General features: G+C 38.8%; 2 protein-coding genes across 3 annotated transcripts in view; both read right to left on the minus strand.

Moving 5' to 3' along the window:
• The window catches only part of LOC120769547 (protein sax-3), a 289,146-nt gene that overhangs the window by 238,285 nt on the left and 26,262 nt on the right, over positions 1-24,599 (minus strand). The gene's annotated exons all lie outside the window — the stretch shown is intronic.
• On the minus strand, positions 18,881-20,228 carry LOC120769548 (odorant receptor 94a-like). Its single transcript, XM_040096597.1, has 4 exons — positions 19,480-20,228; positions 19,310-19,409; positions 18,988-19,254; positions 18,881-18,934 (listed from the first exon to the last, which is right to left on the minus strand). Exons 1-4 carry the CDS (start codon positions 20,226-20,228, stop codon positions 18,881-18,883), a joined length of 1,170 nt encoding a protein of 389 aa, XP_039952531.1.

Below are 24,599 nucleotides of genomic sequence, written 5' to 3' on the forward strand. Positions count from 1 at the left end.
ATGCCACATGTGTTGGTGGCAACAGCAGTTATGACAGGCCAGACAAAGAAATGCTCGCTGTTGCAAGCATAAGAAAACCAAAACTGCAGCAAACGCACAAAAAGAATCGAATTCTAAGAGGCAAACAAAAATATATTAATACGAGTAAATAAATACGTGTTTACATATGCAGATGTATGTATGTGTGTGATATGTGCAACTCTGCTCAGATTTATCTAAAGCACAAAGAAATATGACGTCCATTAAAGAAATTAGTTTGGCCAGCAAAACATAAAACCGAAGAGCTCAGAAAAAAAGCTAAGTGGAAGAAGCAACAAAAAACAAATTTTTATCTGCAAAAAAGAAAAGTCGAGAAAATTCTATTCACTTAACTGTAAAATATATATTTATGCATAGAAATATCACATTTCGAAGGCGTCGTAAATAAATAAAGGAATTTGCAGCGCCTAGGGTGTTGACTTATTTGGCTGTGTGTGGGCTCATTGCCGGCCAAAGCAACAACAAAGCGATTGTAAAATCATATTTTTTGTATAATGCATAAAATATTAGTGAATACATACTTACAAATGTATATGCATATTTATGTAAGTAAAAAACTCTGAAAATTTTCTTAAGCCAATAAAGTCTCGAAGCAGAATTTAATAAATTAAAATAAACTGATTAAAAATGCATTATATTAGGGTGTGCCATTAAAAACTAATTTATTTTCCCGCTAGTAAAAACATTCCCTGAATTGAAAAAAATATCCCCTGAGAGAATTTTTAGAAAATTTTATGCTATACAACATCGAGTTAATGAACAAGAATGAACCCGTATACAGTAAAAAATATCCCTGCAAGGTAAAAAATTACTCTGAATTAAGAAAACTTAAAAAAATTGTTGGAAAATTTTTTGCTCTGAACTATCGAACTTAGGGATAAAAAATACCCTTGAGAGGGAAAACCTTTTTCTCAATTGAAGAATTTCGCTTGAGAGAAAATTCTTAGAAAATTGTGTGCTCTACTATATCAAATTTATGGATTAAAAGAGAGAGAAAATATCCTTTCATGCGAAAAATTTCCCCGTTGAATTTTTAGAAAATTTTGTGATCTACACATCGAACTTATGATAAAAAAAAATTAACCCGTATACAGAGATAAAATAACCCAGCAAGGGAAAAGAATACCCTGAACTAAAACAATTCTCTTTAGTTATAATTTTTGGAAAAAATGATCCTGTATACAAAAAAAATTTCTCCTGAGATAGAATTCTTAGAAAATTTAATACTCTACAATATACATTTCATGGATTAAAAGGAACCCATATGCAGAGAACAATATCCCTTCAAGGGATATTCAATCAATATCAATATCAATATTCTTCAGCGATAGAATTTTTTAGAATATTTTAAAAAAGGAACATCTATACAGAAAAAAGTAACCCTACAATGAAGAAGTTCTCCTGAATTGAAAAAAGTTCCCTGAGATAGAATTTTTAAAAAATTTAATGCTCTACAATATAGAGTTTATAAACAAAATGAACCCATATGCAGTGAATAAATGTACTTGCCAGGAAAAAATTGCTGTGAATTAAAAAAACTCCCTTGCGATATAATTTTTGGAAAATGTCTATGCTCTACAATTTCGAATTTACGGATAAAAAGAAATATATGTATATTTAGAGAAAAAATATCCTTGCAAAGGAAAAACAATTTCCTTGAAATGAGAAAAAATCCCCTTTGATAGCTCAGTAAAAATTATCCATACACGAACGAAAATTTCTCCGAATTGAAAAAATTTCCCCTAATATATTATTTGTTTTTTAAGTATAAAAAAGCCTATGTACAAAGAAAAATATGCAAGGAAATAAATTCCCCTGTATTGAAAAAATTTCCCTAAGATAGAATTTTTAGAAAATTTAACGCTCTATAAGAATCACAATGTTAAAAGACCCCTAAACGTATAAAAATTTCCCTGAATTTAAAATAATTTCCCAAGGTACAATTTTAGGAAAGGTTTATGTAATAAGATTCAAATTTATGTATAAAAAGGAGCGCATATACAAGGGAAAAAATTTCCCTGAATTGAAAAAAATTTTACCTGAGATAGAATTATTGGTTTTTTTTAGTTGTATTTATATGGGATATTTTTATGTTCACTAACAACTTTCAAAATTAAGCTAAACATTTTTCTTTCTAGGGATTTTTGTTTATCTTTATACAGGGTCGTTAATGTAATGAAGCCAAAATTATTTTTTTTTTGGCTTCACCCTAATATACATTATTTACATATACATACATACATATATGTATATTTATCAAGTGCCCTGTACGCTGCAGGCAATTGAACTCGATATACATATGTATGTTTGTAAGAGCTATGTACATATATATTTATTGCAAGTGCATGTTGCAAGTTGCCCATAACTGTCAGCAATTACATGCAACACTGACGGATATGTAAGCGCACACGCATAAATGTCTACTTTTATTTGAATGAAGAAATTTAAAACGCCCTCAAATGCATGTAAGTGTGGCTGCATGTGTGCATATGCCGTTTCTTTGTTCGTAAAATGCCTTTGGTCTTGAAATCAATGTTTTCAGGATCAAATTTCGACAGCAGATATCAGCAGGAGTCAATCAGTGAAGCAGCAAAGAAATAAATATACACATACCTTAATGTAAGTATATATTACATAATATATACATATGTATACAAGTATGCTTAACAAAAATGATAAATATACACTTCTTATGGACATTTATACATATTTATTACTTATAATATGTACATAAGTGCTATTGCTTATATATACAGTAGTATAAAGTCCGCACATATCCTTTGGGCTCTTCTTCTTCCCCTCCATTATCTGCTGGGTATTTATTTTCATATTAAAAGATAAAATATGGTAAAGAACACAAGATCGCCTCGAGTCGCACTTTTTAAGTCATCATGAATGTGTATATGTAATTTCTCCACTTCAATGAAGTTATTACTGCTTCTCGGTCTTGAGTAAGTTGTTGCAAGCCGGCCAGTTTTATTACAACTTCTTAAGTGTTCGTCATATTTTATGCTTTAAATGTTAATGTACCATTAAATTGGGCATTTATGTTGAGCATAAATAATTTGTGAAACCAAGAAAACCAGTACTAAAAATAATATTGAGTTAATTCAGACAGAAATTCTCAATCTAATATTTTTTATTAGATAAGTAAGAGGTTAAACAAGAAATAATCAAAAATCTTAATAGAGACAGTCACTTCAGAGCTTAGACCACTCGGTAAGTAGTCCTTTACACTTATAAACTATCGTTAGGTTTGGTTGAGTTCAATATATGTTACCAAAAGCGGGGGATCAGACTTGAACTGCTCTATACAGTCATTTATGAAGCCATAAAAAGCAGTAAACTCTTCAATAAAATAAAATAAATTCCTGTAAACAGATCTTTTAAGTCGTCAAGATCCATTGTGGTTAATAGCAATGGTTTTTAACCTAACCAGATCAGCGAAATATCTGAAATTGTGAACTTCCAGGGTTTACGCCTTTATCACGCAAAGACGGAACCGTCTTATTCCAGACAGCTTCTAATACTGGCATGCGAAAAGTTTCTCAACCTTACTGCGGAAAGACTGATTATTGTCCTACCAGTTAGAACTAACTAACTAGCTAACTAGGGTTAGGTTAGCTTAGTGGATCACTTGCGACAGCGCAAGAGCCCATGAAAGCTCAGCCCTGGCCTAGCTCTTGCGAAGCGCAGTTATCTAATAGTAGAACGCACGAAATGAGTGGAGCACCTACCCATTTCCTGTTTGTGGAGAGTATGTGTCTTTTCCTGTCAACTCATCAGCTTTGCAGTTACCTACGACTCCTCTGTTCCCTGATACTCAAGGCAATCATATCAAAAACTGACACAATGCACTTATAGTGCGGTTAGGCATTCCTGAACTAGCCTTGACATACGGTTAGCAAGCACACTATCATTTTCTCTATATTTCTAAACTTGAGCTACAGTAGGAAAGGATGGAGTCATGTGTAGAAAAGCTTTCTGAGCGCCATTCGCTTTGGATTTGCCAGAAACGATTCTTTTACATATGGTTCAAGCACCTCATGACTTCCAATCTTTGGATAGCCAACAGGCTTCCGTTTGATGGCGAGTTAAAGTGAAAAGGCGAGCCATCCCTCCCCAAGGCAGTTCGCTGGGCTTGTGACTCGTCACATAAAAAACGACCCCAATGAAAAGGAAACAACATCCTCGGATAAGAAATTCCACTCTTAATTGAGCTTCCAAAGGCGGTGACGAAGAACTGATAAGGAACATACATCAGCTTCTTTGTAGAATATGGTCAGACGAAAGCATTTCTGACCATTGGAATTTAAATGTGCTCTGTCCCTTCCACAAAAGGGGAGACCTCACAGTCTGCACCAACTACCGTGGGATAAGCCTCCTCAGAATCGCATATAAGGTTCTATAGAGCATATTGTGTAAAAGATTAAAGCCCATCGTCAACATTTGTTGAGACGGCTAATGTCAGTTTCGATTTCGTCTACTATATCAGTAAGAACCACGATGCAACAAGACAAACTTTGCTAAGAGCAATTATTTCTGTAGATCTTCTCCGAGATCTAAAATAGATCTTACGTGCATGTGCCGGCGTTAGAACGCAAAACTCCAATAAAGATCCCACTTAGTCTCAATCCCATGTAAGCGGGGCAAGTGTACCTCGTTTGCCTAGCTCATTGGCTTCGCTGTTGCCAGTGTTTACAATATGACCAGAGACCCAAATTTGTATAGTTTATTTAAAGTATTAATTGATGATTCACAGATCTAAAACCCGTTCGATTTTCATTTTCGATTTTTTTTTTTCATTCGAATATGAAGGAACGATCTTAAAAGTGCTCACTAAGTCAAAATTCTCTCATCTTACCGTTCTCATGTATCTTCACATATAATTTGTGACATTTTCACATTTATTTTAATAAAATTAATCAGTTTCTGCATACTAAATTCATTTCAAATATGTGGCACCTGTGTTTACACCATATTTTCCTTATTATTAAGTAATTTAAGTGCTTGAAAAAACGGTGGAGTTTGCCAAGGACTCGAGAGAACTCGAAGCTGCACTTGCGCACACATTTCACAAATGAATATAAATTGAAGTGTTGACAGCTTTTGCCACACTTCATTTAAAATGCTAAAACGAATCTATGAAAACCAGCAGATAAATGCATATTTTCCACATTTTAATTTTCAGAATTTTGTTGTAAGTGAACTTGTGAGCTTTTGATTAAAATATAAAGGCGCGCACCAGCCGACGGCGGGGAGGAGAGACGGCCAAGCGAGCTAACTCAAGAGCAATTCACAGCACAAACAGCTTGTTTTGTCGTTGTTGTTGATTTTGTTGTTTTTGTTTTCGCAAACAAAAGCACAAATGCAAATAAGAAGAGTAGAAGAGCACAAAAGGACAAAGGACACTTTAAGAGAGATAACAAGGAATTTATGTTTGCATATAGGTGTGTGTTTGTAGGCAGGATGTGGCTGAGGGGCGGTGCGGCAGGATATTTGCGTGTAACTGTGGCAACCGAAGGCGCACTTTATTAAAAATTACTCGCTGCGGAGGAGACAACATGCTGACACAGAATTATTGCATTGCATAATAAACGCAGACAAACACACAGACACACTCACAGGCCAATACAAATACAAATATGCTTACAAGTTTACAATTTGCAGCTGATAAAACAAGCACACACACACACACGTGCCAAACAAACACATATACATTCAATAATAATAACGGCAATGTTAGAAGAATGTGCAGCAGTGGCGGCATTTACAACAACACAAAGCCACGCCACAACAACACATAGCAAAACAAATATTAATGCAAAACACACAAAATTATGTTATGAATATTAAATAATTTGCTGTTATTGTGTATTTGGGGCGCTGCCAAGACATCAGCACACGCACACTCAAAACAAATATACATATGAACACTTACAAGGCAGCGTGATTGCGCTCAGAACTTTAAATAAGTCGCTGCTGCTGAGATACAGTGATTCTAGGTGAGTTTGGCCATAAGAAATATTTATATTTAAACAGATTTAGTATTTGTTGCCTACATTTCGGCGCCAAGAAAGAACTCGCGGTACAGTCAACAAAAAAAGAAGAAGAAAAGAGACAAACTACGGCGGCACCGAAATCATAATATCCTCAACATGAGCTTCTTTTACAGCATAAAAGGTTTTAAAAGTCCTTTACCATCATTTTCATCGGTCAGCTTGTATGACAGCTATATGCTATACTACTCCGATCTAAAAAACTTGAATCAGTGATTATAGGCTTGCTTTAGATAGTAAATTATGCCAAATTTCGTGATGACTTTTTGTTAAATCAAAAATTTTTCCGACCAAGAACATAATTTTGATCGGTCAGTTTGTATGGGGGCTATATGCTGTATATGTCCGATCTGAGCGATTTGTTACGGAAATTGTAACGTTGTCTTAGGCAGCAAGTTGTGCCAAATTTCGTGAAGATATCTCGTCAAATAAAAAGCTTCTCATACAAGCACTTGATTCCGATGGCTCAGTTTGTATGACAGCTATGTGCATTAGTTGTACGATATCGGCGGTTCCGACAAATAAGCAGCCTCTTGAGAGAAAAAACGACGTGTGTGGCATTTCAGATAGATATATCAAAAATCTAGGGGCTAGTTCACGTGCATACAGACTGACTGACAAAGAGGTTGGCGGACATGGCTATCGATTAAGATCATCGTGCTGATCATTTATGTATAGTATAATATATATACGTTTCTTGTTGGGCGTTGCAAACATCGTGGTAGATTTAATATACTTTGTTCAAGGTAAAAGAGCTTAAAGCTTCACAAAACAAGAGCTTTGAGCTTTCAGTTCAATGAAAAATATTTGGCAGATGCCGCTCGTCAATGTTTTTTTATGAGAATTGCAGGCCCTTAGATCGTTGCTCCCAAACAGAATTGGACACTTCTAGTAAGTTGTAAATCTTTCAGCTTTGAGGATCAGGAGCATCTTTCATTGAGTCGATCTCTGATCTGTTTAATTCCAGCGCCCAAATGTGAACCGTACAGCAATGACGAACTTTCCCTGCAAAAGAATTAGCAAAGTACTCGTATATGATACAGAGTACCGGCATTTCTATTATCTTCGACATCGCAGTTTTCAAAACCAGAAAGATTTCCGTAACAGCTTTGATAGTGAAGTCGAGGAAGCTGTGATTGAACAAGAACTTTCATCATTATATTTAGCTAAATTATGGCTGAGAGCCATAAGGGCAGGAAAGGTTTCCTGAAAAAAAAATTTAATCCGTTAACGGACACTATGAGCAAAAACTAGAAGTTTTGATCTTATGCGTACGTAAGTAAGCTTAGGTTGTAGGGTTGATCCAAAATCGATGGTTCTCACTCGGACAAGTGTTTGCCTTTTGTGCTCCCTTTAAAAAGCGTATAACCATACCCTCATAGAACGACGAAGCTTGTTGAGCTTAGCAGAATATCAATTTTAACAACTTTGTTAGGTTCCAAAGATGTACTATGTCTATCGAGATATTTCAATCTCATTCTGTCAAAAGCCAAGCAAACGAGAAGGCAGTGACAAGACACCTCACATTACTCTATACAGCTTTCGCGTTTGACAAAATAGTATTTAGCGGCACCTCGAGTGAACCTATTGGACAGTTTTCAGTCAGAACACTAACCAATGTGTCGAGATTGACTTTGCTAAGCGCCTGTAGTTCAGAGGCCTTCTCAAGGTTCACTCCTGGTCAGAAAGATCGTGCAGTCGCACAAATTGTGGCTGTTGACCAGCCCTTGCTGAGCTCACTTTATTTTTGTTATGTCGCCTACACTTATTCAATATAGAATAAATATTCTTTGTGGATTGGAGATTCATTTTCTTACTTTTTATACTTCACAGCTCTGGTGGCGACACACGCCCGCAGAATGGAGCTGACAGAAGGACCAGACTGCAGGAGATGTCTATAGCAAAGCACCAGGGAAACAATGGAGCATATCTTATGCACATGTCCTGCATTGGCAAGAGTACGCCGTAAGCATCTTGAGTTTCCACGGTATGATACACTGTAGGAGGTATCGATAGTGAGGCCGCAGAGTCTGTTAAAAAATTCGCGTCAAGCGCGGGCATCTTAAGGGTTGACTACCCCTCTTTGACTTAGCAACTGAACTCCATCTGGTATCGCAAAGGACCGAAATGGTCTACGCGTGGCTTATTGGCTAACCAGATTAACCTAAACTAGCAGCAAAAAGCAAGAAGGCCTTATTTAAGAAATGTTGTAAAGTACAAAGTTAGAGGGTGGGCAAGGCTCGACGAGTTCAAGAATTACAAAACGGAAAACAATCGATCAACTCAAAAGAGAGGTCGGCACAAGTGCGTGTTCAAACATTTTTATTTTTCGGATCCTCCAATAAAGAAACCGTAATAACTCCACACTTTTTGCGGGAATGAAACACTGTATTTTAACGCCAACACGTCAGCGATTACAAACAACAATACCAGCGCCGATAGAGAGACGACAGTCGCCAAATCCATATGAAAATATGAAGACAAACCGAAATCAGCTTTGAGCCCAGCGCACTGGCGTCAGATGTGGCATCATTTGGCCGACCGCATGTGACATTTTAGCAAATCGAATAAATAGAATGCAGCACAGTTCAAAGCCTAGACTAGAATAGAGCATCGTAGCGGTGTTGGGGCATAGAATGAATGCAGGCGGGTGTTGGCAGAGAATTGAAGTTGTTGACAGCGTGAAGGAAGGCGTTTGTCATTGACAAAGGATAATATGCGCCATGGCTGGCAAACACAATGCGCTGAGTTGAATAAAGCCGTCGACTGGAAGGGTAAGATGGATGATATGTTGCATGCAACACAATGCAATGTCATGCAACGCGCTAAGCAAACATGGTAATTGCGACACTGTGTAGGCGACAAATAGTCCAAATATTTGTGGAAGGCATACATATGCACACACACCAACACATATATACGAAAATGCAAGTGGTTAAGTTACTGAATGCAAGCGCATAAATATATGTACATATGTGTGTAGACAGTAATTTTGTATGCATATTGCTTTGTTGTTAAATATGTATGTATGTGTTGCACGTGCTCTTATGTATGTAACTGTATATGGCTGTGTATATGTGAATATGTGTGGGTGTGTGTGTTAAATGATTCTTTTAGCCAAGCATGAGTGCCTGCATTTGGTTTTGTTTGGCTTGACATTTAGCTGGTGTGGGTGGCAGGACATGCCTTTGCCACATGTGGCATGCAGCATAACAAATTGCAAAAGCACACAAAAACAGGGCTTATATGTAAATGTATGAAAAAAAAAAACAAGAGATAAATGAATATTTAAATAAGAAGCGCATTGATAACTTGAAGAAAAATTGCGGTTTCTTTGCAGAGAAACTGAGGCTTGCAGTCAAGACGTTGGACCGCATAAACTGAATTGCACTGTATTAAGAAGAGAAACATGCAGTTTAATTAACTGTGAAAACCCTCTTCTGACGCCAAGTATTGTTGTTGTTGTAGCGACAAATATGTACCAAAGCGAATTTTTTTACAAGATGCTGCCGGGTTGCCAGTCCTGCACCATATAAAAACTGAGGTTGGTTCCGGTTACATAGGACCGACTCTAGTGGAAACGGCCGAGAGGTCGGTCACTTCTTTTGATCCGGGTCAACAGATCATCCAACCACTGATATACACACATACATTCCTGTTTGTGATTGTGATTAGTAATTATTAAGGAAGCAATCAGTAAGTTGCAAAGAAATGAGCAGAGGTTCATCCTTATATAATTAAGTCCAAATTCTATAAGCACTGAACTTTGTATATTCATGTAAAAACCTCTTATCAAATTCGATCCAGCAGGATGTGTACAAAAGAGAGATTATTCGTCGTTCATCTATATGGAAGACTCCTATCAAGTTCGATCTAGTAGGACGTTTAAGAAAAAAATAGATTCTTCTTTGGACATCCATGTGGAAGACTTTTTCAAGTTCGCTCCAGAAGTTTGTGGAAGAAAGAGAAATTTTTCTTTTTACATCCCGGCAGCCCCGATCGTCAAGTTTTCAAACAGGTCGTTAACGACCAGTATACATAGAAGGGGAGAGAGAAATCCACCTTGTGCGGGAGTCCCTCGGAAGGTACCTCCTTACGTATGTATTCATCAGTCTCTCCAGAGTTTTTAGTGAGAAGGAGGAGATGCTGATGGGCCTAAAGTACTTGGCCGTAACGTGGGAGCCCCTGCCAGCCTTCGGAACAAACGTAACTCTGACTCGGCTCCAGGCCTCCGGGATGTAACCCAGCCTGATGCAGTTCGCATAGATAGGTGCCATATTAGCTGCACGACGCCTTAACAGCCTGTTGCAGCTGTGCATGTAAGGTGCCATCCAGTTCCGGGGACTTGACAGGTCTGAATAAATTGATCGCCCAAGTTAAGTGTCATTCATCCAGAAGGTCTAAAAAGGACGGACAGTCATCTTGCAGCACTCTGAGCGCTTATCCCCCAGAGGATGTATGGTTCGGGAAGAGAGCATATGAAGTGTATCTTCACTGCTTAGGGCTCACATTCCATTTGCATCCTTGAGATAACCTGAGGAAACGGAGTTTTTTCCGAGAATACGCTTGAATCTAGAGGACCTTTGGCAGCCCTCCACGTTTTCGCAGAAGCTTTTCCATGGAGACCTCTTTGCGTTTCTTAACTCGGACTTATATATTGCAAGTTCCATTTTATACAACGCCCAGTCACCAGTTGACCCAGTCCTATGCGCCTTGGTCTGCAGCACGCTCTGATTTCCGAGAGTTTCATAGTCCACCAGAAAGGTTTCCCTCTGCCCTTTGGTATTAGCAGTGGACTGGAGCTAAGCAGTACAAGTTTTCACGCTGAGCTGAAGGCTTCGACACACCCGTCCGTATTGACGTACAGGTCCCGACGTATCGACACCTGTATCGATCTTATTTATGTTGGTTCCTACGACTTCCGCCTGGAAAATACTGCAGTGTATCAGAAGCTAGAAGGGTCCCCTGAAACAATTATCCGCGGAATAGATCCCAGCACCCACTTCATTAGTTAGTTTTGATCCGTCTGTGTATATGTTAAGAGCTCTGGGGGTGGTTCGCGTGCCTCTGCACTAGCCACCCTCTTTTAGCGTAACCTGAAACCTTATATTCAAAGTGTGTGATCTATTTTATTCACCAACCCCTTGCCTATTAAGCTAGGCCCGAAGTTCCGTTGGCACAATTCACCTAACGCCAAAAATATTGTAGCTGATCTGCAGCGCAAACAAAGAGGATCGAGTCGTAGACTGATACACTTTATAAGTTAGTGTGTAAGGATACTGATTAGTGAAATCATTCTCAAGGTGTCTCCATCAAGTTATCCGTAAATCTACGGAAGGTCCATTAATACCTTTATAGAATGTGCCTTTACGGATTCCTGATCATTTAGAAAGTTATTCATTAGCATAATGACCATTTGCGGAAAAGAAATCTACTAGGCTCCTACTACCAATCCTAAACTCAGCTGAAAGTATCTTATCGCAAATCTGCGTAATTGTAGACACTCCTTTTGTGATCCGTAGTAAAGTTAGACTTAAAGTCGGCAGGTAAACTCCATACGACACCGGCTGGCTTAAGCCGCTAATAAACGAGTGTGTACTTACTTAGCAATAAAGATTAGCGCAAAGTTTCTACAACAACTACTGTTTGCTGTAAAATAGTTTCAAAGCAAAGCGGCGGCGCATGCTCCACAAGCAATCGCACGCATTTTCGTTGGAAAATGGATTTCTAACGGCTGTGCGCAGTTGCTGTTGTTGCGGTCATATGACGTTTAAGCGTCGAAAATAGCGCGTAACCGTAGACATGTCATGTAAATGTCATAATATATTTTTTATGACGTTCCCGATCATTAAAGCGACTTTTATTGTTTAACGCGCACGCACACAGATGCAGGGGCTCGTATAGAAGTACGGCTGAATGTGCAACGGCGAGCGCAGCGGATTTGCGGCATCGAGCGATTGCACGTTCCAAACAAGTTTGCTTGCCACAATCTCATGAGTTGACATGAGCCGCTGTAGTAGGTGCATGCAATGCCGTGGCAACATAAAAGCGCTGGTGCATAACTGACATATGTTGAATTAATTTTCAGACCTTTTTACGAGCGTGTTTTTGTGCTTTAGCGGTACATGCAGATTTACAACTTGTACGTTTCAAGTGCGTTCGACTTTTTACAGCCTTTCTTTTTCAGCTTGACCACGTTAGGCGTGGTGACTTTATTGTTCCCTGATATTCTGCTCTTATATTTATGTTCGAGTAGTTTTCAGCCTTCTTAGGTCATAACGAAAGTTATGTCGAGCCGCCACCGCCGCTTAGGCAGATGTTGGAGGTCAAGTGGCATTTAAGTCTTCCAGTTAAGATAAGAATAGAAATGCAATATTTGTAGATTATTCTCTTACCGCAAAAAGGTTTCGATTAATTTGGTTAAAAACTTGGGTTAGGTACAAAAACCTCAACATTCGCTAATGGAATATTGCTGAAAGGTAAAGGTTTTTTATGGCAGCAAAGAAACTCTTTTGTAGCTTTACTGTAGCCTTCGTGGACCTAGATATATTTTTTATACAAAGTAGTCTTTGAAGTCTCTACTGGTCATTTAGAGTGTCAGCATTCCTAATGAGGAAAATGAAAGAAAACAGTGTAAAGTTCAAATCAGTTCAAGGCAAGCCATACGAATTTGCTCTCGGACTTACGAAAAACCAGCAGAAAGGTCGAAGACTACGGATGGAGACTAAACCTTTGTTTAGAAGATGAGTCAAAAATAAGCTTCCGCCTGAACTACAGGTTCAGCTTGGTGGTCGTAAGGCCGTATAAGCCTAAAAATGCCTCTGAAAGCGGAGCAACGGTAAAAATTCGACACTAGCAGACCCTGGCATGCGTACAAGGAGAGATGGATGGCAGCCTGAAAGACGGCGATGGTGAACCGATCATGAAGTGGCCGTCAATGTGGAAGTTGCTAAAGTGAACCTGCACTACGTGCGACAGCCTCGGCTGTTATCGCGAGCTGATTCACATCGGACAATCTGGGCATCCTGCTGACCAAAGAACCACTGTTCTGCAAAGGAGAGTTCAGAGGTCTCAAGACGGACGCTAGCAAATTAATCTGTAATCTCTCTAGTAAGAGACCTAGAACATCTATAGGAACCACGAACAATATTGATTTTCGGAATTTATCTATATACTAGAGCTATGTATTTATGTGGGTCGCTGTGATTGGATTTTATCAATATGCTGGGGTTAGGTGGATCGTTGTGGCTTAGGAGAGGGCACAATAGACCAATAGAATGGAGTCCCTTCTTCTAAGTAAAGTATATTTAATAGTACATAAGCAAATTTTATAAAAGTACAGATTGGGTATGTATGGACCAAATATGAAGCTTCTATTCAATAAGTCATTACAACATTTTCGTACTGAGATTACGACATGGTTGGAAATCAATCTCAAGATTATTTCATGCAAACAGGTTGTTATTGAGTTGGAAGTACTAAGTATAGAGAAGAGCTGACGAGTTCTATTGAATAAATATGGGAGGATACAGAAGTAACAATATATACGAACGGCCAGGCGGCATTCCTGGTCTTGTCGGGGCCACAGACTAATTTCAGGGTAGTAAACAATTACAGGAAGGTTTTAAGTTCACTGGCAACTCTACCTGTCCATAATTTGGATTTCGGTCATAGGGGCATTTTCTGCAAAAAGAAGACTAGCGTGTGCGCAAAGCTAGGGGCCTCATTAGAAGAATCGTAGGCGAAGTTAACCATGCTCCCTGGAAACGATTAACAGAGAGCTTTATATACATTTTTAAAAAATTTATCGGAACAGATGCAAAACAAGCTGCAAGATAATAAAATAGAAGACCCAAGAATGACAAGAATAGGGCCAAGTATTTATTTAATGGTTCCAGAAATCGCTTTCTCATAGCTACTGTAACGGAACACTGGTCTTTTGAAGACTATGCGATAAAAATAGACCTGCTCACCTCTCTCACTAGGCTAAGGCGGGGTTGACGCACGTCCTTATGAGACAGTACGTTCAGAGCCGACCAGCATAAAGAGGGAGTCTTCTCAACCTATACTACCACACCAACTTAATGATGACGGAGGGGTTGTACGTACACTGAGACCCAAGGTTTTAACGAGACGGAGGCGATTTCGACCTTGGGCCATTTCTGCTGACTGTCACCCCAGCATACGCAGGTGGCCGCAACCATCAATGGAGGGTTCAAACCGAATTTCTATTCATAGTCCAAGTCAATGCTAAGGTCAGGAACAGCAGTTTGTAAGGCCGTGTAGGCCGCAAGTCATATAGGGTTACTCAGGTTGCACCAGATAGGTGCCGAACTACACTATATCGATCTGACAATTTTCACACTACCAATCGACACACGCTGAGCATATTTTTCAGATCGGACCACATTGAGAGAGAGCTGTCATACAAACTGATCGAACAAAATCCAGTTCTTATATGCACTTAACGTTTTGTCCTGTTATGATTTGTTTTTCTCTCGACTTTACTACCTTGTCTCTAATTTGTTAACTTTGCATTGCTTTTTACGGAACTTGTCGTTTCTCGTAGCACAAATTTCGCCAACTGCAAAGTGGTATCAAATTCTAAAGATCGTAAAACTGCCATATTAGTACCGCGGGTGTCGATTCGTTTAAGCAGAAACTCATTTGTGTTGACGGTCACTGCTTTTTTCTTAATTTTTAATACTTTGCAGTTTTTTCGGAGACGTCGTGAAACTACTATATTTTTATGACTCGGCTGCAGTTGCAAGGAAGTTGAAGAGAGAGTTGAAGAAGGCCTTGGATTACATATACATATATTGCACAAAAAGCTGAGTTGCTGTACATATCAACATATATAGGTATGTAAATATGCATATATACTACGTAGCTTGCCACATTTGTATGATGTGCATTTTAATTTGTACTCTACCGTTATTTGACACACCCATAACAGCTGTAAAACAATGCATTTACAAGCAGTTTACAATGTTTTCAAGTATCGGATGATACATAGGCTAAAAATTGCGGGATAGTTGCGAGTGAAATTCGAAAAATTGTCATTGTATGAGTGTTTGTGGCAGCGATTTGAAGATTTATCGCTTAGCTGTCAAAATTTGAAGGTCGTCGCATTGGCGAAATTTCCCATTGGCATTAGAGAGCAATTGGAATTGTGTGAAATTTGAGCGGCTTACGGCAACAATAGTTTCAAATAGCAAAAACAACAAAGCGCAATGCTACTTGCAACGGCAACAAAAGCAATTTGAAGTGCGTTGCGGCAATAAAATCCAAATGTGATTTGGAGATTTACTGTTTTCGAAATCACTAATCAATACAATCAACACTTAACACCTTGATGCACACAAGCTACCTAATGCCGGCCGGGAATGGTACTTCTCGAGTAACGAAGTAAATTTACGATTTTAAATTGCGCGCACACACACACACTCAGATATATATAGATATACGCATATGTGTGTGATAAATGCATTTGTGATTTACAATTGTTTGCACAATTCATTTGTTTCGCATTCGAGCACTTTGATTAGATACCCAAAGCATGCAACCCCCTCAACGCAGCCGATAGCATTGCACATACTCGGTCATACTTATAAGTACTAGATATTAGAGTGGGTCGATTTCAAGGAGCCAAAAGAACGGAAAAGCCACCTATGCGGGAAATGTTCTATGGTCATTCTAAACACATTTGCCTGAGAGATTATGGATCTAAAACTGGTTTCGATCCAACGATTTTGAAAACGAAGTTCTTAGAGATCATAAAATTTGTTTGTCAGTTTTTGAGATATCCGAATGAAATTTAATACGCAGGTGCATCTTGATATTCTATTGATCATTTGTCGGAATTGGCTAGATCGAACAACTAAAGGTATTTTCAATAGGAACGCTACAAAAGTGGATCGATAGGAACAGCAAACGACGCCATATTTTTCCCACTCCTTTGACATTTCTCTTCAGTAAGGTTGCCCATAATGGAAAGTTATATGATCCAACAACGAGTCGAAATTATTGAAATTTGCTACCGAAATTCACTGGTCTTAACTTTAAGAGCGCTACGTCCAATTTACAGTATTCATAATCGTCCAGTCATCTCAACAATTGATATGACCAGTGAAAAAATATGAATTCACAGACTCAGTACAAAATCTTCCCTTAGCAGGGAGACAAAGAAGTGCCCGAATGGTCGTTGTGGCAAATTTTGCAAAAAGATCTTGGCCTAAACCCCTACAAGATCAAATTAACGCAAGAACTGAAGCCACTTGACTACCAGAATCGTCGTAGGTTCGTGAATTGGGCTGAGCAATAGCTTAAAAATGATCCGAATTTTCATCGAAAAATCATCTTCAGCGATGAGGGTCATTTTTGGCTGAATGGATTCGTCAATAAGCAAAATATGCATTATTGTTCAGGCAGCAATCCACACGTGCTCCTTGTGGCACCATTGCATACAGAAAAAATACGGTTTGGTTCAGTTTATGAACCGGCGGCGTGATGATCAAGACCGGACGTTACTGTGAAAAGGAATCGCTACCGCTAAATGATAATCGATTACTTTTGGCCCGAATTGGATGATATGGACTTTGACAATATGTGGCTCCAACAGGACGGCGCCACAAGTCACGCCATTAGACTCTTTCCTGTGAGGCTTCGTAAAGTCTATGGTCTATGCCAGCCAACAATCCAGCGACGATGGATGAACTTCGTACAAATATCGAACGTGAAATTGCAGGAGTATCGGCCGATTTATGCTTGAAAACCGTCGAAAATTGGATTCGTCGTCTGGATTTCTGCTAGCATGCCCGTGGTGGCCATGCAAAATAAATCGAGTTCCATACATAATGCCATTGAATGCACTTTCATAGGAATAAAAAATTGCATTGGTATCTTAACCGCTTTTTAATTTAAAAACACCTTGTAACGCTCTTATTGAAAAACCTGATGGAAAAAAAAGTCGACCCGCTCTAATGTGCAAATGTATTGCTGCCAGAAATATGCGCCAGCTGGCAATCGCAGCGCAAAAAGTCGCATTCGCAATGGTCGCTTCAATTGAATGACTTTGCGTCAAAGCGTTGATAATGCCATGCGCTCGAGTGCTCAAGCGTTTGTCGCTAGAAGGCAACACGCAGCGGTCCAGCGCGGGCTGCCAGTGCTAATACAGTCATCAAGTGGCCGAGGGGTCAGCTCGGCCGTTGTGCAAATACGCACGGAAATCCGGGCAATTCGTATGTCATTGTTGTTTTTATTATTTGGCCACTGTTGGTTGCATGCTGCATGTTGCATGCTGCACGTTGCACACTTCACTGCGCCGGCGCACGCATGCAAGGTAAATTAGCGCGGTTTCCTCTTCATATAATAAACATATATTTGCTGTTTAAGTATATATATACATACATATATATATATGTGTGTATGCGTTTGTTTGCGGTCATAATCTGCGCATGTGTGAATTTGTAAATTTTGCGTATTTTAATCCAATGAATTTGGGTCACTTAAATACATATGTACAAACATATTTACGAAATTGCATGTGGTGTGGGTTAGTCACACATGTAGTTTTAATTACATAGGTCTATTTTTATATGCTTTGGTCGCTCTAAAACGTGTCTACCCGTCCTTTCTCTTACAGAAATTAGTGCTCTACTATTTTTATGTAATTCCAACTAATCGCTTTTCGCATGGTTGTGTGAGTTTTCATAATGTCTAACGAATTTCGGTTAATATCCCGTTACAAATATTTGCAGTGTGTATGTTAAAAGTGCAGTCCGTTTCCAATGTGTGCAACTTGTGGTGCAAGCAGTACGAATTTCCGGTAGGATATCGATTTTATGGTTGGATAAATTGATGCATTGTTTGATTTGTTCCAATATTGACTGAAGTTGTTTGGTGGCCAGCCAGTTAGTTCTAATTTTTTATTAATAATGGCAAAATTTTTCATTAGATGAGCACTACATACAAATAGTTGAACAAAGTTTTTAAAAAATATTTGAAAATAATATTTACCCACATTTTGAAGTTTATATATTTATTATATAAATAACGTACACTTGTTGAGAATTACAGTCTACTTGGTTAATCAGCGAAATTTAAGTGGAAAGGTGTTTTGATCAAAACATACTAAAATGAAATATCATTACAGATATACATACTTATTTAGCCATCTTCAGGATAGATACGTATATATATTATTAAGTAGTGATCCTTTGGAGACTTTCAGAAACTCAAAAAATTCAAAGAGCTTTTAACCAATTACCTTTTACATGGTACTGAGAGAAAGAAGCTCTGCATAATTGATTCGATCGCATGCAAGGAGAAAGCCTACTTAACCTTAATGAACCCAATTCAGTCTACAACTTCAAAGTTATGACTGTCAAGTGCGACTACTCTTTGCTTGATGACAAGACATATTTCGTCTTGCCCTCGATCACCACCAGACCCATTGGCTTCGCTGCCTTATCCATTCTGGAGAAAGCAGAACTAACGGCGCGGTTGTTAAGGTCAATGATGTTAATATCACCGGCATACGCCAGCAGCAGTGCACTTTTATAGAAGATTGTATCTTCTCGGTTTAGTTCTGCAGCTCGAATTAGACTAGGTAAATTTAAAGACTTGTCGTAAATTAGGTTTTCAAAAACCTGTAATTTATTTTTCATAACAATATTAACCACAAAACAGAACATAATGTAAAAATCGGCTTCAACAAGCGCTGGCAATTAAATTATTATTAAAAATTCGAGTTCTTCCAATGAGCTTTCTTATGTCCTGTTTCACTTGTTCATATTTAATAAGAGCGCAATTAGGCTATAAGTGTTGTTCATGGTCTACAAAAAAATATCAAAAATTTAAGCAGTCAATACTCTGATTACAGTCAAACCTTAGTGAAAATGGTCAAGCTGATGTCAAAAAAGTCTCCAGCGCGCACACGCACCGGACGCTGTAACATTTCCATATAAATGACCAAATATTTACGCATCTTTGGCGAGCAACGGAACCACTCCGCATTGTAGGTGGCATTATTTAAACCACTGGAATATTCGATGATGTTGTTGCCGCAATAGCAGGGTATGAAAATTTGCAAAACCATTATTAAATTTGCCTGAACGAGCGTGAGAAATTGCGAAGGATTCTCCAGAATTGGCACCTATCGTTTATTTACAAAAATTGTAGACTTGATTTTATAAAGACAAGATATTTACCTTTTGTAGACGATAAGCGCTGAAGCAGAGCACGAAAGACGAACAAATAATTTGCATGAGAAAGGGAAACGAGATATAGGTCTGGCACTGCTGAGAGAGCCTAAAAAGTTACATGTTTAGACAAAATATGCCGTGACCTTCGAATACTTCATAATTCACGCAAAACTTACAACTTCGTGCGCGCATGCAACCGCACTATGTTGACAAAGTCGCGATGAAACCTAACCTCGCTAAATCCAAGCGTTGTGCTACATCCTTTTAAAGCGCCCATACGCTCCAAGCGTCCGGAAATCACTTTGAAACACAGCGACAATTGCAACAACATATAACACTGTATCATATCGAAGGCACAATTCGACAGACAAGTGATTGGCATTGCCAGCAGCTCGTAGAAGTACGCGTACCAATAACCGCGCGGCGTGCGCCAATCGAATGGTGGCGCATATGGGAATGGCAACTCATACTCCTCGCTGTAGAGTACACCAACAAAGGCTGTGGTCAAAGTGCTCAAACTCATCGTGAAGTAGAGGAAAGCTACGCGGCTGTAATTTTTTTGCGTACGTTGCCAATTTTGCTGCTCTTCGGCGTCCTGCAGCTGGTACAGCTTATCGTGTGTAAAAGCCGTAAAGAAGTCTACCAATAATCTGGAGTAAAACCAAACGTTCACCAGTTTCACCACCAGACCCAACTCGGTGAGCGTCATATACATGGTGTTGGTGAATTTCTCCAAATCCGATGCCTGCACCACGTCCATGCACATCATTATGGTGTACGGTATGGTGAACACGGAGTGCAATAGGGCGGAGTAAAGTAAGTAAGGGGTTCTCATAGCACCCCCGTAGTGCCAAAGGCCCAGCAGTTTTAGTATTTGTATGACGCGCCGTCCGCCGGATAGGTTATTGTGCTCACGAAGCTCCATTGCGAGGTAGTAGACTAACTGTTAGCTTTAAGCCAATTTGAGGTTACTTATATATCGAAAAGCTTATCTACATAATTGAAGACCTTTTATACCCTTAAATATAAATGTAGATATACTGTTATTGCTTTTCATAATTGCTTTTAGTGAGCAAACTAACAATTACAACCAGAAATTAAAAGTAAAATTCGATAAAAGTTTTTTAATTACAGTTAGCCGGCGGTAATTTGGTTAGTTTTTGGGCGCACATTCAATTCTTGTTCATTTCGTAATCAATTATAAACTTTTTTATGGAATCACAGTGTTGTTAGTCACGAAATTAAACTTGTATGAGCTATCATTTAGCTCGAAATCGATCACATTGGTAAAGAATCTGAGCGGGAAGTGTTTTCATGTGACTCGCGCTGAGCTGAGCTAAAAAATAAATTCTAAACTGCGTCCTTTACTATGAGGAAAGAATGAGGATGTGAGTGTTGTTATTTCTAATTAACGGAAAGAAAAGCCATTTTTTCCAATGATAAGGATATCCAGTCGAGAGAGAGAGCTTTAAAATATTATAAGCATTTACTTTTTTAAAAGAGTCCAGTAGATTTATTATAGTTGTTTGTTCTATTCGACACTTTCTAAAATTTTGTGATTTCAAAGTAGCTAGGTAGGTAGGTAGGTAGAGTAGCTGTTTGACTACGCACCTAGGCCTTTAGGAGGCCCATTGTGACACCACTGAGACGAAAGTCCCCTCACTTTATTGGTTTCTCTCTGAGTCACCCTATTTTCTTTCTTCAGTTCATGAGTACTACAAATTTTATCTTTGCAACATCCAAGACTTCGTGAAGAAACCATGTTTCATAATCTCCTCTTCTTCTATCGCCTTACAATATCAACAGTAGTGGATCGTGAAATAGAACCCTAACGGACTTTAGTGCTTTCAAAGCCGCCTGGCTATCTGTCTATAAATATGGTATATTCCTTGTTGTGAGCACAATCCTTGTCAGAAAAAGAAGGCTTTCTTTAATTGCTATGATCTCCGCTTGGAAAAGAAAACGGTGTGGTAGACAGAAGGCCTTTTGATTATCTAGTTTTTCAGAGAACGCGCCATCTTTCACTCGATTATTTAGCATGGAGCTAACTGTCTATCTCACCCCTTCCCACTTTTCTCTTGAAAGGAAGACAATATTTGAGATCGAATTTAAATTCAATTCTATAGGATTTCCAAAATCCGTAATAATGGGTAGAACCGGGAACTTACTAAGAATCAAAGAATTCGCCTGTGAGACTAATTGGAAGAATTCCCTCAGTCCAAGAGCTTACTTCGCTGATATTTGCTTACAAAACCAGTCTGTTGGCAGTAAGTGTAACATTCCTTTTAGTGGCTGGCTTGATGTTGTCCTGAGGGCTTTACTAATGCAAATACTAGGCTTTCCATACGTCTTACTTTGTCTCGTATTGCTAGCCAGGCACTATTTGACGGCATAATTTCTTGAATTCTGTACCTTCCAGACTTTCTGCGGATCTTAACAATGAATAAGATTTTGACGGTACCTAATTTTTTTTCAATAATTCCTGGATCAGTTTTATCATTTACCATATACTTCTCTGTATCTAAAAGCTTCCGCAGTAAGCTTATTAACCCGGTGAAATTTATACAAGTTGAGGGTATGAACTTATTTTTGTGTGAACTAATTCTGAATATCAATGATCTCAACTGCCAAGAGATTTATAGACACTTGCATTTGGAGTAAGGGACAAGCTCTTTGCAGAGCCAAGCTCATAGGGACCTACCGAACAACTCATATTCATCATAATAAGCTCTTCGGATGAACTGACTAAATGCTAATACCTTCGGAATGTTTGAAAATCCATCTTAATACTTCATTGTGGTCTTATGATTGAAAACTGTCCATTCGTAAGACTTAAGAGCAGATAGGAATGTTTCTGCTAGCTTAGTATGTTGGAGTTTTTGAATTTCCAATGGAATGTTTTTTATTGGAATTGGATGGTTTAAGTCTTCGCTAAGGCCTCTGTCTGTCAACTTCTGGCAGCTTTGGCCAACAGATCCGTCTGAATGGGTGTTTTGATACCTAGAGATAGCAGTACATAGCACCAACAAAGAAAACATGGAATGCCTGACATCTAGGAAGGCAAGTGCCACTCCAGCTGAAACAAGGACATATGTTAGTTTGAGACAAAAATGTTACTGTTTATAAATTCAAGTCAAAAAATAAAGAAGGCACATTCTAAGCTCAGACTGACTGCAGAGAAGAAAGTCCTATGCAAGAACCCTAAAAATATGATCAAAAATACGAATCTAAGTGAGAATTAGTTAAAAGACTGCGTTCTAAGCCAAGTTAGGCTCTTAAAATGGGAAAGGCTTAGTCAGAAATAAAAAGTTAGATAGAACAGTATATAGTATGAAGAAGAAAGCAAAAATTTAATGACTAATGTACGCCAAGCAAGGCTAGCAGTAATCCAGCTTAATCAAGGACATATTTTGAGACAAAATTTAAGTTTTTTATAAGTCGAAGCCAAAGGTATCTAAGTCAACTTACTAGCATGGATATATAGAAAAAAGTGCATATGTGAGCATCTTTGAAATCAGACCGGATAGGAAATCAAAAAGAGGATTAGTTTAAAGGCTATATTGTAAGGTGAATGAGGTTCTCAAAAAGTGGAAAGCATAGTCTATTGACCATTTTTTCAACCTTCAGAGGAGAGTTTATATAGATATGTTCTTATTCTAAGCCATAAAAACAAGTAACTGCTGGATCAGATGGCAAATAAAACGAGTTAAGTGATAGAGTTTCACAAGAATATGAAGAAATACAGATCGTTGCTTACTATAAAGAAAGTTTCTACAAAAACTGATACATAACCTCGAAATTTTTTCTCACAGAACTATCGCAATACACATACATAGATAATCTCGAAATCATTAGGTTCGAGGTTTTGTTACAAAAATAAGCAACATTTCGCACAGGAACACGGCACTTAAGCGCAAAGGAAACCATATAATTACCGAACGCAAGGCGACCCAAGGTGGCAGACGTCGAGAAGCGCTTTGCGATTGAGCGATTATGAGAATAATCTTTATTTGGACTAGGAAAATAATAAATCAAAATACACCCTCGCAATCAGGGCGCTCCGAAAAGGATGAAAAGAAGAGGAATAAAGAAACAACAATAGAGAAATGAAAACTGTCACCCTTGTATCACAAAAAAAGAAAGGAGAATAATAAAAATTATATGGCAACATTTTTAACAAACACGCACACATATACATACATACACAAACATATATGAACTGATTGCGTATCTGGCGCGTAATTACAATGAAGGCAGCTGCGTTGCAACATTCGGCAATGCGAAGGTCGTGTGTTGCGCAGCGTGCTGAAGCCGATCGCGGGCGTTGATTAGTTACAACAAAAGTAACAAAAACAAATAGTTGCGATGTCACAAAGAGGAACAAAAAAAGAGTCCATACAAAAAGTTGGTGCGGGAAAAAAGAACGATTTGCAGAATAATAACAACAACAAAAACAACAAAGGAAAGTACACAATATAAATTATGGCAGCAGCGACGCAACTAAAAAACCAAACGCGCTTCTGGTTGCATATTGCGACTCAAACACACGCACAGGCGTTAACGACAGCAGTACCGTTATGCAGCCAGTAAGCCAAAGCGACCAACCGCACAGTCAATGCCACACGGCGGTGATGCCACAAACGCCCACACCCTGTATACGCTGCCTTTATTTATATATGGTATATTGGCGTTGTTGCAATAGCAATCATTAGTTCTTGCAACATTGTCGACGAGCTACCATTTGCAAAAGCAAAAAATTACAACAAACACTGAAAAATAAGAACATGAGCTATAAAATCACACACACACACATACAGTGAAAATAAATGCTTGCCATATACATAATTGCGCTTGCATGCCGCCTGTGGCACGTGACGCACGTTGAAAAATGATGCCGCCGCCTCTGCTGCACAGCCCGCGCAATGCAACAACAAAGGGTTTGCAGTCGTCAAAATAGAGCATGGCAAATTTAAAACCAAAGAGGCTGCACGCTTCCTCAAACTCGCCGCACACACACACACACACCCACACCGATGTCGGTTCTCATGTGAATTCGAGCGAATGCACGAAAAATCGCAAATTAATCTGATGATTTTATCACTTTTGTAAATAGCGCGGAGGGAGGGTGGCGCGCCGTGCGACCTCGACGGGGTGGCCATGTAAAACAAGTAAATATATGTTTTCATCTGTGCAACAAAACTGCCGTTGCGCTCATATTACAAAATGTTGCACGAATCCGCTGCGGCGCTTCGAATGCTTTGATTGGCGTTCGGCGCTCTCAACAAGCATTCTAATG

Source organism: Bactrocera tryoni, chromosome 2, assembly GCF_016617805.1.
Source record: "Bactrocera tryoni isolate S06 chromosome 2, CSIRO_BtryS06_freeze2, whole genome shotgun sequence".
Classification (NCBI taxonomy): Eukaryota; Metazoa; Arthropoda; class Insecta; order Diptera; family Tephritidae; genus Bactrocera; species Bactrocera tryoni.

Coding starts and splice junctions, on each gene's coding strand:
- LOC120769548 (XM_040096597.1), bottom strand. CDS start 20,228: ATGGAGCTTCGTGAGCACAATAACCTATCCGGCGGACGGCGCGTCATA. Junction 19,410..19,479: donor TTGCATGCGCGCACGAAGTT/GTAAGTTTTGCG, acceptor GTAACTTTTTAG/GCTCTCTCAGCAGTGCCAGA. Junction 19,255..19,309: donor GCGCTTATCGTCTACAAAAG/GTAAATATCTTG, acceptor AATAAACGATAG/GTGCCAATTCTGGAGAATCC.